The following is a 17951-nucleotide window of genomic DNA, read 5'->3' as shown; positions in this document are numbered from 1 at the left end:
ATAACCACTGGGCCAGCAACACAATTGTTTGATGTTTCGATATTAAACTCAGCTATATACATGATCGTTGGGCTTTCAGTAAATAGTGCTAGTAGTACTGATATTAGTACAAAGCTACACGCGAATAAGGCATCGCACTCCATTTTATACCCATCTTTACTCGTGTTCATGTAAAAATACGCAGCAGCGTCCCTATCCCGATGTACAATATGGTATAAAAGGATGTTTTAACTACCCTAACAAACATAACGGATTATTGACAGTACTAGGACACTATTGTATGCATCTGAGTATCTCATTAGACCGTTATTATATCAAATTACACATATGAAAACAAATATATAATTTCACTCATTGTATAATTGTGATATCAATCCACACAATTAATTATCCTCAACGTGTTTTAGAAGCATCTAAAAATAAATGCGTAGTTATAGCTATAGGGTTAATAAACAGTTTATTAGAAGACAAAAATATATCTGCACTCAAGTTTTCAAAAAGACAGATCTTAGTTGTTTAGCATCGATGAATATGCATGTCAATGATTGTCAAAGCAATGATCCAATGGCAGCCAAAGATACAGAGGCTATTGGACACCAATAACAGAAGCTCGGATGTATAATGGTTGGTATTAATGTCCCGATATTGAAGTCTAGATATGCAGATTTGTTAATGATACCCTTTCATGTGGAATGTCTTGCTTAAAGGTGGTATTATTGCTCTGTAGTATCTCCTTGTAGATATTGGGAGTAATGATGGATTACAATCCTTTGCAAAAATAATTTAAACTGGACGATTTGATTAAAATACTGACTTATCGATTTGGTTAAAATACTGACTTATACGTTATAGTATTTTGCAAAAGATTCAAAGGCGTTCTCGTATTACCAATCAACTACATATTAAGTTAATAAGAGTATATTATGGACAGTTTTGTTTTATGTGTTATTTTTCATAATAGTTTTCTTTTAATTTTGCAACTGCCTTTTTGTGTAACGGAATTAATCAGTGCTCTTGGAATTTAAGGAAAAAAAGTTCCGAACGTATAATTCTCTTTTATAGTCGTATTGCTTTGTTCATATCACTACAGTTATTTCTACAATTGTATCTAGTCAAATTTAAATTTAAGCTGTACAGTATTTTAGTAATTTGAACAAAAACGCTGTTGCGTTGGCTAATATCTGACGCATATAGATTTCTTCAAACGACCTCAACATTTTAGGCCCTAGTGATGAAATAATCAACTACTGTACTACAAGATACTGGAGGAATGACAAACTTTATCAATATGCTTAAACATTTGTCCTCTTGTCAATGTAACACAACTAAAAACGACTAAAACAAATAATACATGAAATTAGTGGCATTGTCATTTAGGCAAATAAACAGGAGCTTAGTGTACCTAATATTCCAAACAGTTATTTTTATGAGAAATATCTATCTATATACTTATTTAATACGCAAGCAGTTTTTTTGTGACAATTACTCCTCCGAAACTACTGAAACGATTGACATGTTTTTGGTGTCGTTGGAAAGAGCGTAACGTGAAGTTGTGCAGGAAACTTTTTTATTTAAATAATTAGAGAGTGAGGCCCTGGGGCCCTTTAAAGTTTCGTATTTCATTTCTCCATAAGATTTACATGGGAAACAAACATTGTTATGAAATTCCAGCTGTTGTCAGAAATTAAAAGTGAGAAGAAGAACATATGTTAATAACAGTCAATAAGCTAATTTAACAGTTTGCTACAAACATTAACTGACTTGGTTTAAATGAAATATTTACTATTTGAATTAGGGTTGGCGTAAATATTACAATGGAAAAAACGAGAGTGACTGGATAATTTGATATACTTAAAAGAAAACTAAATTAACACTGTGCTGCATTTCTTAGTAATCATTGAAAGAGCCGATTTGCTAACTATGGAAACATAGGAAAGTCAAAGAACACCACCAAGGAGAAGAAATAGAAACGTTTGTCTACAATTTATAATCGTTATTATGGACAACCTAATGCAGCTATGAGTAAGACTATTTGTAGAAAACGCTAAAAAACAGGATCAGCATTTGAAGAATGATAAGATATTTACAAGAAATGTTGATTATATCGGTATGTTATGTACATCTTAAGTATTTCCATAATATTTGAGTCGAACCTTTTTAAAGTCATCAAAAATTATTACTGTTATTCGTTTTAAAATACTTAACGCCTGTAATACTTAGCAATTGCTCGAATTCGAGCAATAAGTACACTAGTATAAAGTTAATTGATTAATAAACTGTGTTATAAAAACTAAGTTGTTTGTTGTTATTCACAAAGATTAACTAAGATTATATCTCTGTCTCATTTTCAACAGCTATTTATTAATGGTGTTCATTAAGCTGTTTAAACGAGATCATTCTGTCAAAAGAGCTTAATTTATTATCTGAGATGACGTCATTTTTGTGGAGAGGAAAGCTGAACGAACCTTGACGCTATTTACATGGAATACAAAATTAAGGTTTTCAAGTGTTATATTGTTTAGAGGGATATTATAGATATGTAAACCTATAATAATAAGAAATGACATTTTAAAAGTGGCTAAAACGTTTAACATAAAAAAAATTATCACCAAGACTATTAAAAAGAAAACTCCAAGTTATTTAAAATATAGAAATAAATATATTTTCCCTCGTCCTTAATAACAACTTAACTACAAAATCGATTAATGTGGAATAAGTTATGGTTCTATTTCAAACATACCACAGAACCTAAAGTAAAACATGTACTGTGCATAAAATAATATAAAACATCAACGACATAACCAAAATTATTTAAAATAAACATAAAGGAAACAATATTCAACCATCGGTAAGAAAAATTAGTTGTTATTGCAAACATCAAACGGATTGGTGATTGTTTGAAACTCACCACTGAATATTCACGTCAATGATTGTCAAAGCAATGACTGTCCAATGTTAGACAAAGGTACAGAGGCTATCGGATACCAATTACAATGACTCCAATACCGTTAGTTAGTATTAATGTGCCGATATTGAAGCCTAGATATGCAGATTTGTTAATGATACCCTCTCACGGGGGTGTCCCAAATAGAGGCTATCATTCTGCATTATCTTTTGTTATGTTTTAAAGCTAAGATATTGTTCCAAGATATTGTGTTGAAAGGGTTTAACAACTTCTTACAGTATACTGTACTTTTAAAATATGAGAAATTCGATTCTTTGGTATATATTACAATATAATTTATGTACGAAATATAAATTATGTATAAATTATATTTAATTTGTTTGTTCGGCTGTTCAACCAAAGATGTCAATAAAATATTTATCTATAAGTATAAAAGAGGATGTTTGTATATATATATATATATATATATATATATATATATATATATATTTGTTTGGCAGTGATAAACTCAGACACCGCTGAACCGATTGCCACGAAACTTGGTACATACGTATAGAATTTCATGGAATAGGTTTATACACCATCAATTTCGTGATCCTTCCAATCGGCTCCGCCCCAGTGGCTCTGGAGTTTCCCATGTTAACCTTATGAGAAATGGAATTAATGAATCTTAACAGCTGTTTCAATTAAACAAGTTGGTTCTGTTCTATGATGTTCAATAGCATTAAAGTTACAAGGATTACCAACAGGGTGCAGCACTATTATTTCTTTTACATTTATGACAACAGCTAATTTGCAACCAAAAGGTGAGTGAGCGTAGCGAACGAACTTCAACCTGGAGGCGAGTTAGCGTAGTGAACGAGTTAACCTGAAGGCAAGTGAGCGTAGCGAACGAGCTAACCTGAAGGCAAGTGAGCGCAGCGAACGAGCTCCAACCTAAAGGTGAGTGAGCGTAGCAAACGAACTTCAACCAGGACGTGATTGAGCCATGCGAACGAGATAATCTTGAAAATTAAGAAGTTAAACGGGGCAAAGCAAGCGGATTACAGCTAGTTTTATTAAAAATGATTCATTTTGCCGTATGAATGCTATATAAATTAACAGTATCAAAATTATGATAATTATTATTTTACTAGAAAATCTTCTTAGACACTAATTATTTCTCGAAATGGATCATATTCCTACACACATACAAAATAACGATACTTATTTTATAAGAACAGGCTTTTAAAATTGAGTATATTGTGATTTTACATGATTGAACTTGAAGCTTGCAACATTTATATAATATATTTCAATTCATAAGATCCACAGATTTCAAGCGTTATTCTAAGATATTCGATCGAAAACAAAAAAAATCTATGTATACGAAATTCAAATTACGATTGCCAAATAATATTCTCTAATAACATAACGAAAAGCTGAAGTATCATTAGATATTTATTAGAGTTAAGTATTAGATATTACAGTAAAATAACCTTGCAATAAAAATATTTTCATCACTTTGGTACGGTTTAGTTGCTGGTCAACAAGCTGTGCCATGATAGTAAAACCTTAATGTCGTAATCAGAAGATGTTAGAAATAGTTCACAACTATGAACTAGAACTAGTTCAATAATGCTCTCATACCAACTTACTCTGATAACCGAACAATTCTCAACTTCTGAGAACGCACAAAGACTGCCAACTTAGTTTTATTTTTATTAACATTACTCAAAGTTTAATAGCGAAACATCAACTTTAGACACTGGCTAATGTGTAAAAGAAGCAAAAACATAGTGTGTGCCATGACAAGCAAATAAAGTTAATACAAAACTTTTCGAATGTATTACAGAATTACCAACAAATTATATTCTATGTAGATTGAAAACTAATCAAACTTTGGTTTTAATAGACACCTAAGCTTCAGAAATGACAACGTGTTGAAAAACTACACGATATATAGCTTTTAAATGCACTACTTGCAGTAAACAATTTATATTCACCATATAGCAAACAAAAAAACCTTTATTTTGATTGGGTGGATAAGAAAGCATAAACTTGACTGTAAACTCGCCTATCAGAGAAAAGTAGATAGGGCCATTCTTCAGTTAAGGGCTGTAAAACGATATTGCCTTTAATACTTTGTTTTCCTAACGTGGTTATCTCTTTCTGTAACGTTAAATTCAGATTGTAAATTCATACTTGATCTAATCCGAGTCAACACAGTTTTATGTGAAGACCAATACGATTGCTGAATTGAATTCTCTAGGGTTTCAGTGAGATTAGGGCTTGTCTACAAACACGTTGTTAGGTACCTCTAGCTTGCCTTGTTTGTCTTCTGTATTCAACCCTGAGGGAATACAATTGTTCTGTGACTAATCAGCTTTGCATCTTGTCGTGGTAATACACAATACTCAATACACAATACACAATACACGAAACAGAATAAGATCCTAAACTATAGATGTTCTAGTCAACTATGAAACGTTAGGAAGATTTAAATGAAAATAAACACTTGGGTAAGCATTTGGAACTAAGAGGTTGTAAGCGATGTAAATTAACAAACTTTCTGTTTCTTTCTTACACTTAACTTTACAGAAGGATTTCAGGTTCACCTAACTGCAAATGTATTTTTTAGGGTTGACCTTGGACGAGAGACTTAGTTTTTGCAGCCATGTCAAACACATTTAAAGTAAACTCAGTTCTAGAATTTTTGTTTTACGCAATCTCAGGAACAATGAAAATCTAGATGTGTTGCTAACCGCTTATTTTGGGCTCATTTATCTAGCATATGCTGTTGCAATTTGGGGATTTCACAACACAAATATATTTTTATAGTTCAAAAGATGGCTGTGAGGACTATGTTATCTTTGCATGCATAAGCGTTAGTCCTGCAGAGAGTACTTTTTCAATTCAAAAATCTTGACTTTTTCCTCCATCTACATTCTAGAATCTTTGATCTTTTTGAAAAAAAAAACTTTTCTGATTTTGACTTCTTCACTAAAAGTCAATACACATTGTGCAATTCATTTAACTTGCCAATTCGTAAACACAAAACATCTTAAAATACCACCACCACAGCAAACCTGCAGACTAAGCGAATTTCCATTTACCTGGCTGGACTTCTACTAAAATATTCCCTGAAAATTGTTAGATTTATTTCCTATTTAAATAACATTAATTTTGAGTACCTATGTTTGCTGCTGCAAGGAAGGTATTGAGGTGTGTTTTGAAATGTTGATAGCTTAGTATAAAATAAACAAAAATGCTAAATTTGATTAAAATATATCGATGAACAAGCAAACTACAATTTTCTTTAAGAATAACATGGAAATTTTAAATTAAATTTTTCACCACACTACTACTATTCACAATCATAATAATTAAAACTGATATTCAACGCAACTTTAAGGCTATGTGAAAAAGACATTTCAGGAATCAGCAAAAATAATAATAAACAGTTGCTAGGGAGCGGTGAAAATAAAACAATTCTATTTCAACGCTATGGATACTATTTGTGTAATTAATATGCAAGCGGACAGCTGATTTTGCGGCCCCGGGATGTAAAAACCTGCTCGGTCCCCAAATTACGATGACAGCTCACATGGCCAGCAAAACGTAACTTTCCACCAATTAACGTATGTAATACAGCCAAAAACATCATAGTGTGGTAAAAAAAAAAACTTTTCACCACACTATGATGTTTTTGGCTGTATTACATACGTTAATTGGTGGCTGAAAGTTACGTTTTGCTGGCCATGTCAGCTGTCATCGTAATTTGGGGACCGAGCAGGTTTTTACAGGCCGGGGCCGCAAAATCAGCTGTCGCTCTTACTTACTGAAAACATGAATGCATTTTAAATACACAATCAAAATTCATAGCATTGCAATAGAGTAATTGTGTTATTGTCACTGTTTACTAGCAACTATTTATTTTTATTTTTGCTGATTCCTCAAATTATTTTTTCACATAACCTTAAAGTTGTAGTTGTGTTGACTATCAGTGTGCATTATTATAGTAGTGAATAGTGGTAATAGGGAATAGTGTGGTGAAAAATAGCGTTCGAACCACGGACCGAAATGGTTTTGCAGCTCTCGATTGATTACGTTCTCGACTTCGTCTCGAACTTAAAAAGTGTCTCAAGCCGGCAAAACCTCATTTTCGGCCCTAGGTACGAAATATACTATTTTATTATCTCGGTAACCGTTAGGCGTACAACAACACTTCGATATACAAAATTATTTATTTTCGTCGGAAATCACACAACTGTTTGTATCCAAATCGACTAAGGTTTGTCTATTGACATATACTAGTACTAGTTGCTTTACGCATCCACACAAAAGTTGTCCATTGGCGTAAGACCACATGTTCACAGAGGCCAGGGCCAGGGATCGTAGCTAGTACTAGCTACTATCCCCGGCCCTGGGCCACGCCAATTAATTTCGCGAAATCATGCGATAACGGAACGTGTTTTGCAATAAGTATATTTTTTCTGTATGCACGGTATGCATTTTTCGATCTTTATTACGGACCGCGTGTTCTGTGCTGCGTTTTCAACCAGGCCGCTTAACGGGTGACCTGCCACTCTTTTTTCATATGACCTCTTAGGGTGGGCATTAATTGTGCCAACTGACCTGAGTCAGGTAATCGGGTATTCCTGAATTGCGCGCCAACTATAACTACTGCAGGCCAATATAATCGATACGTTCATTAACTGTGCCAAGTGGCAGCCCTCTTTAACTGTATAATTGAGTAGGTTGGGTTAGTTTAGGCTAGGTTAGGTTAGGTTAGGATATATTAGGATGACACGTAAACAATGACATTCCTTCTGCCGGTTACTCATCCCTACCTGGCTTGGACTTGGTGGTAACGAAGGAAAGTTTTTTGCAACCCTTTGAGGGCTTGGCGCAATTCAAGAACTCTTTAGCGCAATTAACGCACGACCACCTCTTTTCCTGTTGCCATGTTCACGCTCACAAAAGACGCCATTTCTCTTTCCACAGAGGCTTGAATTTCAATTAGTTTACAAAGTTGTATTCAGTTTGAAGATGATAGTAAGGATTTTTACAAAAATATTTTTGTTGTAAGCTATTATACAATGGATTCTGCAACAACGTCCATAAAATCGATGGGCGTAGCTCCAATTGCAGTGCACGACGGTGAATTGATTCATTGGGGTCCTGCTCAACAGTGCGTTCGACAGTAGAAATGGTTTCCTCATTATCCATTGCTTGACGTCTCTGCGGAAGTGACTTATGAAATAGAGTACATGTAAGAAGAAAACGGACCATCGATCATAAACGGACCATCGATAATAATGAATGTTCCCTTTAACAGGAAAGTACCTAACAGGTTTTAACTTACTTTACATAAGTTAAAAGAGGACACTCAGTAATCAGTGTTTAAATTTTACATAAATAAGTAAAATCAAAATATCATATATAATTTCCTTATTGTGTTCCCCCATTTTTCTTGGACTTCTCGTCACCGTCCTCTTCATCATTCAGAGCTGTAGCTCCTTTTATCTCTTTTCTCTTCTTTTCATTCTCCCCTTCATGGAAGAGGAGGTATGCGAACCAGGCCATGGCCAGTCCACTAAGCGTGGTCACGGTCAAGAACAACCTCGTAGCGTTGGCCCACGGAGGGAACGCGGAGGACTTGAGATCGAGGTAGAGGGAACTGACCAAGGCGGCCGCGACCGTAGGGAACCCTAATGCAGTAGGAAGTGAAAGCCCCAAGATGGCGACGTAAGTAGGAGCCATGATCAACTTCAACGTATCAAAATCTGGCTTGGGAATGGGGCTGTTAGAGACCGCAAGACCCCATTTTATGCCGCTGAGGACGGCCACGCTGGAGGCGGCGAGATTGAGCTGGTAGAAGGTGACGGTGTCAGAGTAACCTCCAATGATCTCCAGTAGTGGGAGGACAACCTGGGTTGCCCCAATTCCAAAGGCTAACCAGAACGCGGGCGGAGGCGCGTCCTTCAAGTGGTCCAAGTCAACGGAGTTCAACATGTTGATCATGTTGCACGCCAATTCACTGGGACTGGGGACTTTTGCCTTTTCCTCTTTCTGGTCAGATGCCCAACGTATGCTCAAGAAAGGTGTAATGTAAGGGACGTTATTTATCATATTATTGTAAGTTGGCGTAAGCAAGGGTTTGCTGTGGAAGGCTACGGGTAGAGTCGTTCTTGGCCGCTCGAAGACAGCAGAAGATGCGGCGTGCGCAGAGAGTGCATACTCTAGGTGTGGTATTTTAGCAAGGACTTTTCTTGTGGATTGAGAGAGTATTGCTCGCAGCATCTTTATTCCACCCTGAAACAAAAATTGCAAATAAAATATTTATGGAGATACATGTAATATTGCTGTTAATTTTAACTACTGCAGTATTAAATGTTTTGGGTAGATCATTATAGAATTATGTAGCGATTGGTGCATTATTGATACATGGGTACATGGGTATTGGTTCATTTTAGAATTATATAGCTTCATTACTTGACATATTTACTCAGTAACTATTGAATCCTTATCACGCTACCAGTTCTTACCCGCTACATGTACAGTAAACAGAATGCCAAAGGAACGATGCAACAATTCAAATCATTACGGAGTACTGTAGTTCTATGTACAGAGTTAAATTTATGCCAATAGTCAATGGCTGTATCAATCGTTCAATTGAACTCTAGGGTAACTTAATAATTTTGGTACATGATTAGATATGAACCTAATAATAACTAAACTTTTAAAAACTTACCGGAACCACGTTGTAAGGTGAACATAAACGATAAATAACCAAATATCAAAAGGTTTTGAATGAAAAGCGTGAAAAGTGTATCTGAAGTGAAAATTACAAACAAAAAATTTACCGTTGGCAAAATAATTTGTAGTTTTGTGTTTACAATGTAACAGCTGTTTGATATAAAGTTAAAGCCTTGTTAGATTTGAGCTTTTCAAAGACATACAAATAATAGCAAGGCCACTGAAATCGTATGATTAACTTGTTACTCACCGTAGCCCATACTATACAAAATATCCCCGCCCCACAGCAAACCTGCAGACTAAGAGAATTTCCATTTGCCTGAACTAATTTCAAATTAAATCTATTTAAATAGAATTAGGTTTAACGAGTACCTAGGTTTGCTGCTTCAGAAAGGCTAATAAAGTGTTTTTTTTGTAAAATATTAGTAGCTTAGTTTAAAATAAATAAATTTGCCAAGTTTAAACAAAATATATCCATAATCAAGTAATCTGAAACAGTTTACAATATTCTCCATAAGAATCACATGGGAATTTTAAATTAGCATTTTTTGGAATTTTCTCCGAAACAAATAACCGTACAAAAACACTTTGGTATACTAAATTATTTGGTTTTAAGCTCTTTAAAATGGCTTAAAGAGAAATTGGTAAATTTTGTGTTTTGTGGGTCAAAAATAAGACGAACCTATTTTTACTCCATAAAAACCCCCGTAAAACCCTGTTCCCATGGTCCAATCATGCTGGTTCGCGAACTCATTCAATTTTATCCTGCCTTAAACCTTGAAACCAAATTTCATCAAAATCGGACACTAATTACTCAAGTTGTTCACGGACGTATACATAAATATTTTTTTATGTCATTTATATATATTTGAACGGAGGGTGTTTTTGGCCTCTCGGGACTTAAAAACGAAAAAGTAAATTGGCCCCGGGTCCAGGTATTACCATGAGTACTACGGTAGTAGCTTATTCCCTACATAGGAAATTCGTTAAAAAGAAAAACACACATTGTGCGTTCGCATAAAGGTGTTTAACTCACTTACCTTAAGTTGGAACAAACTTTTCAAAATTCAAAAAACGGTTAAAATATAAATCGCTAAATATATTCTGTTACAGCGTCCAATAATTCCTGAAAATTTTTGAAAGCTCTAATGTGTAATTAATGTAAATATTAGAATTAGCAATTGCTGTATAGTATAGTATTTTTGTACTGTTGTGACCTGGCTAATGCGAACTGTACTATTGTTACTTTGGCCCAATAAAATAATGTTTTTAGCGAATTTCCCTATAGGGAAGTAGCTATTACCGTAGGTGGCACGGTAAGACCTAGACCCAGGACCGATTTACTTTTTCATTTTGATGTCCCCAGAGGCCAAAAACACTATTCGTTCAAATTTTTATATATGTATATATATATATAGACATATATATATATACGTCCGTGAACGCGATAACTTGAGTAATTTTTGTCCGATTTTGATGAAATTTGGTTTAAAGGTGTAAAGCGGGATAAACTTGAATGAGTTCGCGCACCAGCACGATCGGACCATGGGAACGGGGCTTTACGGGGGGTTTTATGGGGTAAAAATTGGGTTTTCTCACTTTTGACCCTCAAAACACAAAATTTCCCAATTTCTCTTGAGACCTTTTTAAAGAGCTTAAAAAAACAAATAATTTAGTATATAAAAGTATTTTTGTTAGATAATTAGTAACGGAGAAAATTAAAAAAATTGTAAATTTAAAATTCCCATGTTATTCTTATGGAGAATATTGTCAAATGTTGTAATTTGCTTGTTTATGAATATATTTTGATAAAACTTGGCAAATTTATTTATTTTGTACTAAGCTATCAATATTTTACTCAAAAACACACTTTATTAGTTTCCTTGTAGCAGCAAACCTAGGTACTCGTTAAACCTAATGTTATTCAAATATATTTAACTGAAAATCAATTCAGACAAATGGGAATTCGCTTAGTTGGCAGGTTTGCTGCGGCGGGGGTATTTTGATTTTAGGTTGACAGTAATTTTCATTAAAAAAATAGTAACTATTGTTGGTAATAAAAAACAAATATATTGTTGAAACATAACAAATATTGTCGTAGGTAATATAATAATCTGTACTATGTCTCTACTCTCTATGATTTGATTGAAATCTGACATGTAACGAATTTATTTTGCAAAAATTAAGTACAGCTTTGCAGGTCAATGATAGAGAATGCCTCGTCGTCATCTGAATGTTAGAAATAGTTTGCAACTATGAACTAAAAGTTATAGTTATAATTATTTTACAGTTCAATAAGTTGCGACGTCATACCAACATACTGTAGTTTAATGTTAAAACCAAAAAATCTAAATTTTTGTTATCACCAAAAATTAGAACAACTTAATTGAATTTATATCAAAATCCCACAAGTCTAAAAACTGACATGGAAAACGTATGTTAAAAATTTGTAAAATGAAACACTTTTTTAATTACTGATTTGCAAATACCTTGTTTTAAATACAGGCATCTAACCTTAATAAATCACAAAGTAAGAAAAAACTACTCAATTTATTTTTAATGTTCACTATTTGCAATAAACAATGTACAATTACCATCTCAGTCGATAATAATAGTAAAAAAAAATAATAGTGCTTCAGCCTATGTAAAACATTTCTTTTATGAAATGAAAAAAAAAATAGCTGTTGTCTTAGTTATTGTAGCCTTTTTTAAGGTGAATACCAACATCAGAATTAAACACAAATAATAGGTTAGTAAAGTATAGAATATAAGTTAAATGAATAGATTAAAACAATTTAATTTGACCTGTGTTCTAGAAACTAATAAGAAAAAAAAACATATTGTTTGCATTGATTTAGCATTGTAAAACAACAATACAACATTTCAACTATTAAAAATATTAAAATGTAAACACTATTTAAAATGTTTGAAGATTTTATCAGAAGGAAAAAAAGAATAAACTCAGAAAATTTGCTTATCTGGTGAAAGTTGATAGAGCAATTCTCGACTTGATAGGATGTAAAGTTATACTCCCTTTTAATACTACTCTCTCGCCTCTCTTTTAGAAACATTTATTTTCTATAGTCTCTTTAGGATACAAATTGTCGTCATATCAAAATACCCCCGCCGCAGCAAACCTGCAGACTAAGCGAATTTCTATTTCCCTGAATGGATTTACACTAAAATGTCTCCTTAAAAATATCACATTTATTCCCTATTTAAATAGAATCAGTTGAAAACATACTTAGGTTTGCTGCAACAGGGAGAGTAAAAGTGTTTTTTATGTAAAATGTTAATAGTTAGTAAGAAATAAAAACATTTTCCAAATTTGGGCAAAATATGTCCATAAACAAGCAAACTACAACAGTTTACTTATTCTCCATAAGAATAACATGGGAATTTTAAATTTACAATTTTTGAGAATTTTCTCCGTAACCATTAGGCGCATTATAACGCTTCAATATACTAAATTATTTGTTTTTTTAAGCTCTACAAAATAGTTTCAAAAAAAATTTCAAAATTTCATGTGTTTTTGGTCAAAAATGGGAAAAACCCATTTTTACCCCATAAAAGCCCCCATAAACCCCCGTTCCCATGGTCCGATCATGCTGGTTCGCGAACTCGTTCGAATAAACGTAGGTTTACACGTTTGTACCAAATTTCATCAAAATCGGATCATTTTTGCTCGAGTTATCGTGCTAACGGACATATATATATATATATATATATATAAATATATAAATATAAATAAATATATATATAAATATATATATATAAATAAATATATATATATATATTTGAATTTGAACGGATGGTGTTTTTGACCTCTAGGGACCTCAAAACGAAAAAATAATCGGTCCCGGGTCCAGGTCTTACCGTGAGTACTACGGTAATAGCTTATTCCCTATATGGGAAATTCGCTAAAAGATAAACGTTGCATTAGATGATTCAATCGTTGACTAGTTCCAACGGTATCAATAAGACGAGGAGCAGTGTATAACGACGTTAATTAGTACCAGTTACCTTTCAGCTTACCTTACCTTGTTTGTCACTTGTATTCAACCCTGGGGAACAAACTGGGTCCCTAACTAAACACCTCTGCTCCTTGTTACATACAATACTCAATTGGCACCATAGAAGTTTAGATTTGAGACTGAGTTTGTCGGGTGAATTGTATCGATTTTAAGCTTGAATACACAAGTTTTCAATTATGCTGATGCTCATTGCAAAGGATTTTGACATATCCTCCAAAAAATGTTTAACCAGGACACATCTATTCTTGCGAAAACATATCCATAGCTAATGATTCAAATTATAACAGGGTACACTGAAATAGGGTATGTGTAGCACTTAAGCGATATAGATAAAAATCAAAATGGTTTTTGTATAATCATCAATAGTTTATTACAAGTTGTGTAGTTTGAAAATGTTGGATTTATTTGGACAAATTACATATAATTTTAGTAGTTCCCATGGCATTATTATGGAGAAAATGTTTGTTAACAGATGAATACTTTGAAATTTACACTATTACTTGAAACAGCTGGTTATACTAAAATTCACGAGAGCTCGCCCCGTGGCTGAAAACTCGACCAAAAGTATGTATTGTGCAAATCTACAGACAAAATCTTTCATTTGGTACCAACTGCATGTAATTCGATCCAGTAGTATGGTTAGGCTAGCTGTCATAGGTTTTGCAAAAGTCTTTTAGTACATAAGATTTAGATTTACTACACAATTTGATTGATCAGACCCAGTGAGGAATTCAATCAAACATACATTTTATAAACACTCTATACCACCAAAATCATATTATAAGCAGTGATTAAATACTCCAGAATTAAGGGTTCTTAATAAATTTGTATTTAGGAGTTTGAATCTTTTAGGTTAATACACTAAATACTAAGTAATAAGTATAAAAACTAAACCAAACTACAATGGCTTTGGGGTTCGTGTTAACTAACTGACAGATAAGAATTGTGTTTATCTCATAACCTGGTGTTGATGTTAAGCTGTAAAGCGATGTTTCTTGACAACATTTTTATGTTTAACCTTATCTCGTAATTCTTTCCACAGAGTGCATGGTCCTTTCTATACATTTACCTTTTATAAGAAAAAAAAAAAAAAAACAGCAAATTGACTTCTACAAAAATCTATGACACCAAATGTTTAGTTTTGTTATTAGTGGTGTATTAGGGTAATAACGAAGACCTTTTATGGCATTTATCAAGATGGCCCAGATTCCCTTTTTCATTTCTGATACAAAGTCAATTTTATTATTAAAAGGATGTCTTGAAGAAGAATAAAAACAAAGGGGTTAACCTTTTGACTTTTAGGTCAGCACTATTTGCAAGAGGTGCAAGTTTACGTTTCTGTGTAGCTTAAGATTAATTTTGCTAACACACATTTAGACAATAATACTAACTATGCCATGTGTTCGTGGTTGTATATGCAGGCAACTCAAATAATATCATGACACATGTTAGTTATTCATCGAGATTTTATGACGTTTCAAACTCTATAAATCGAGATGAAAAAATATATGAGTCAGTCATAAAATCTAAAGCTATGCAAAATTTGAGCTAAACTACTATGTACAAATTCCATTGATTTTATTTTAGAAATATGTAAGAGGATATCAACTACAAACTCTGCAAGTTGAAGAAACAGCTGCAGACAAAATACAGTTTGGAAACCAAAAATTAAAGTCAGATACACAACAACACATTACTTTTTAACAAGAAAATACATTTAGCAAATGCAACTCCGAGGGAAGAGTTAGTTCTTCGAAAATGACTTTTTATTTGAACCCAGGCAATACAGCAAAAATTAGCAAAATCATTCATGAAAATAGATGAAATTGAAAGTTATCCTACAATCTATATATCTAATTCCGTAAGCTCAAAATTTTACAATGAAATTGTGAGCGAACGGGAGTCCGTAGAAAGCTGGGAGGGGTCTCATTTTAAAGGTCTGGGCATGAAATTTTGGGGAAAATTATTCATTTTTCTTAATCGTGCACCAAAAAGTTGCTACGGAACAAAATAATTCACATTTAAATAGCATGGGAATCTAGGTCATGTCTGCTTTGTTTACTTAAAAACATGTGGTTTAACTTTATTTAAAGCATATGGTAATATGTAGTACGTAATATCATTACTGTAATATGTGTACTGTTTATAAAGCTGAAATAAACTTTTTCCCAAATTTAAGGGTCTGGATTTAATGAAGTACGATTGATTGTGTAGGTATGTCTGAAATAAGTGTAAAGATAGAAGTAATTACTGGAGTAGGCAAAGGGATCATATTTTTCATGCCAAAAATTAAACTAATATATACAGATCCTAATATGCCGTTTAAGTTTACAAGGATTCAATGCCAATTGCAAATAGCTTTCACTATTATTATACATAAAGTGCAAGGCCAAACCTTCATAAAAGTTGGCATTTATTTGAAAAAAAAAACCAGTGTTAACATACACAAATGGTAAGCGATCATTCAAGGTAGGGTAACCCATGAGACTAATACATGTAATTTATACAAAATAGTTACTAGAATATACATATAGGGGCTATTGCCCCTACAAGCCACTAGTTTATTTAAACAGTCTAAAAGAAAATAGGAATAATAGATAACACATCTACATGGAATTTGTTGTTATTGCAAACATCAAACGGATTGGTGATTGTTTGAAACTCACCACTGAATATTCATGTCAATGATTGTCAAAGCAATGACTGTCCAATGTTAGACAAAGGTACAGAGGCTATCGGATACCAATTACAATGACTCCAATACCGTTAGTTAGTATTAATGTGTTGATATTGAAGCCTAGATATGCAGATCTGATAATGTTCCTGACCTACCAACGTTCGAGTCAATCCTCGCCTTTATCGGTAAAGTAGTTTTTGAGTTTTGCGTAGAAAATAATACAGAAAGTAAATGAAAGAAACGTCTTATAACACTTAAAACATATATTTACACTTATACTGTTACTCACAAAACGGTAAATATACAGAAAGATGGACACTCCAATCATCTTCAGACCCAATAGGCGAAGAACATTCGCCTATTGGGTCTGATGATGGTTGGAGGGTCCAATCGAAATCGATTACCACTTACAATCTTTTTTGTATATTTACCGTCTTGTGAGTAACAGTATAAGCGTAAATATATGTTTTAAGTGTTATAAGACGTTTATTTGATTTACTTCCGTAAATTTAATAACACGTACAATGCTGATCAAGAAGTTATTTAGAAAATAATGACATGAATTCCACATTATACCATTACACCACAACTATTATACCATTATACACATTATATTATTCTTCATTATAACAAAGTATAGATTAAATTTTGAGCTTTAAAATACACCATGGAATCGTAAACGCCCTGATATTCAAAGCCGTTGCTTTTTATCGATTTTTGCTTTACTATCATATTCAATTAATTGTTTCATACAACCAAATAGTTTTTGTGACATTCAGTTTTACCTTGAATGCGTTAGTCGAGAAACCTGAAATGTTTAGTTTCATGACAGCGAACACTTAACGACTTCATCAGAAGATGTTAGAAATAGTTCCAAACTATGAACTAGTTCAATAACGCGCTCATAACAACTCAGATAGCCAAACAATTCCCAAGTCCTGAGACGCAGAGTTCTGGGATTCCGAACTTTGTAATTGAATTTTTATTAATATCCCTCAAGACTCAGGAAAATAGATAGCGTAGAATGGTTAAGTTGATTTGGTAAAGTTTGGATTTTAAAAGCTTTTATTGTAATTGTTTTGCTGAATAAAAGTTCATTTTGGGTAAATAATTATTGTGGATTAGATAATACTAAAGTTTGTGTAACTATTAATGACTTTTACTTCATCAAGGGATAAAGTAAATTATTTTTAGGATGTCACTATTAAATATCTTACAGTCATTATTATTTAATTAGTTTGGTGTGTTTATTTTATAGAAACTAGGCTCAAGATATAAATCTCACTGGGTGCTACACCCATCTGCGGTGGTTATTATGTCATTATTTTTCCAGGTTTCTACTTATAAATTATAGTGAGGGATAGATTTTCAAAAACCCTACCATAGAACTTATTGACAAAGAGTCGTAACAAAAAGTTCATAAAAAACTTGATAGGGAGGGTTGCTGAAACTGCGGTCTTCCTTGAATCCAGCCTTTATTATTATACCGACACATATTCAGACACATGTAATCTATGCATTTTCATTCAGATACTTATACTAACCGTACGTCCAACATCTATACTATTATATAAAAATCTAATGGTGTCTGTCT

At 33.1% G+C, this 17951-nt stretch overlaps 1 protein-coding gene across 1 annotated transcript; it reads right to left on the bottom strand.

Annotated features, from left to right (window-relative positions):
- Window positions 1–8292: 8292 nt before the first annotated feature.
- LOC128990788 (uncharacterized) lies at window positions 8293–9781 on the bottom strand. Its single transcript, XM_054413368.1, has 2 exons — window positions 9642–9781; window positions 8293–9202 (listed from the first exon to the last, which is right to left on the bottom strand). The coding sequence occupies exon 2, from the start codon at window positions 9188–9190 to the stop codon at window positions 8339–8341; it is 852 nt and encodes a 283-aa protein (XP_054269343.1). The 5' UTR covers window positions 9191–9202; window positions 9642–9781; the 3' UTR covers window positions 8293–8338.
- Window positions 9782–17951: the final 8170 nt, after the last annotated feature.

The sequence above is a fragment of the Macrosteles quadrilineatus genome, unplaced genomic scaffold (genome assembly GCF_028750875.1).
Source record: "Macrosteles quadrilineatus isolate MER2022 unplaced genomic scaffold, UCM_ALF_1.0 Scaffold_3__2_contigs__length_128488019, whole genome shotgun sequence".
Lineage (NCBI taxonomy): Eukaryota > Metazoa > Arthropoda > Insecta > Hemiptera > Cicadellidae > Macrosteles > Macrosteles quadrilineatus.
The sequence above is the reverse complement of the archived record's forward strand: the minus strand, read 5'-3'. Positions and strand labels throughout refer to the sequence as shown.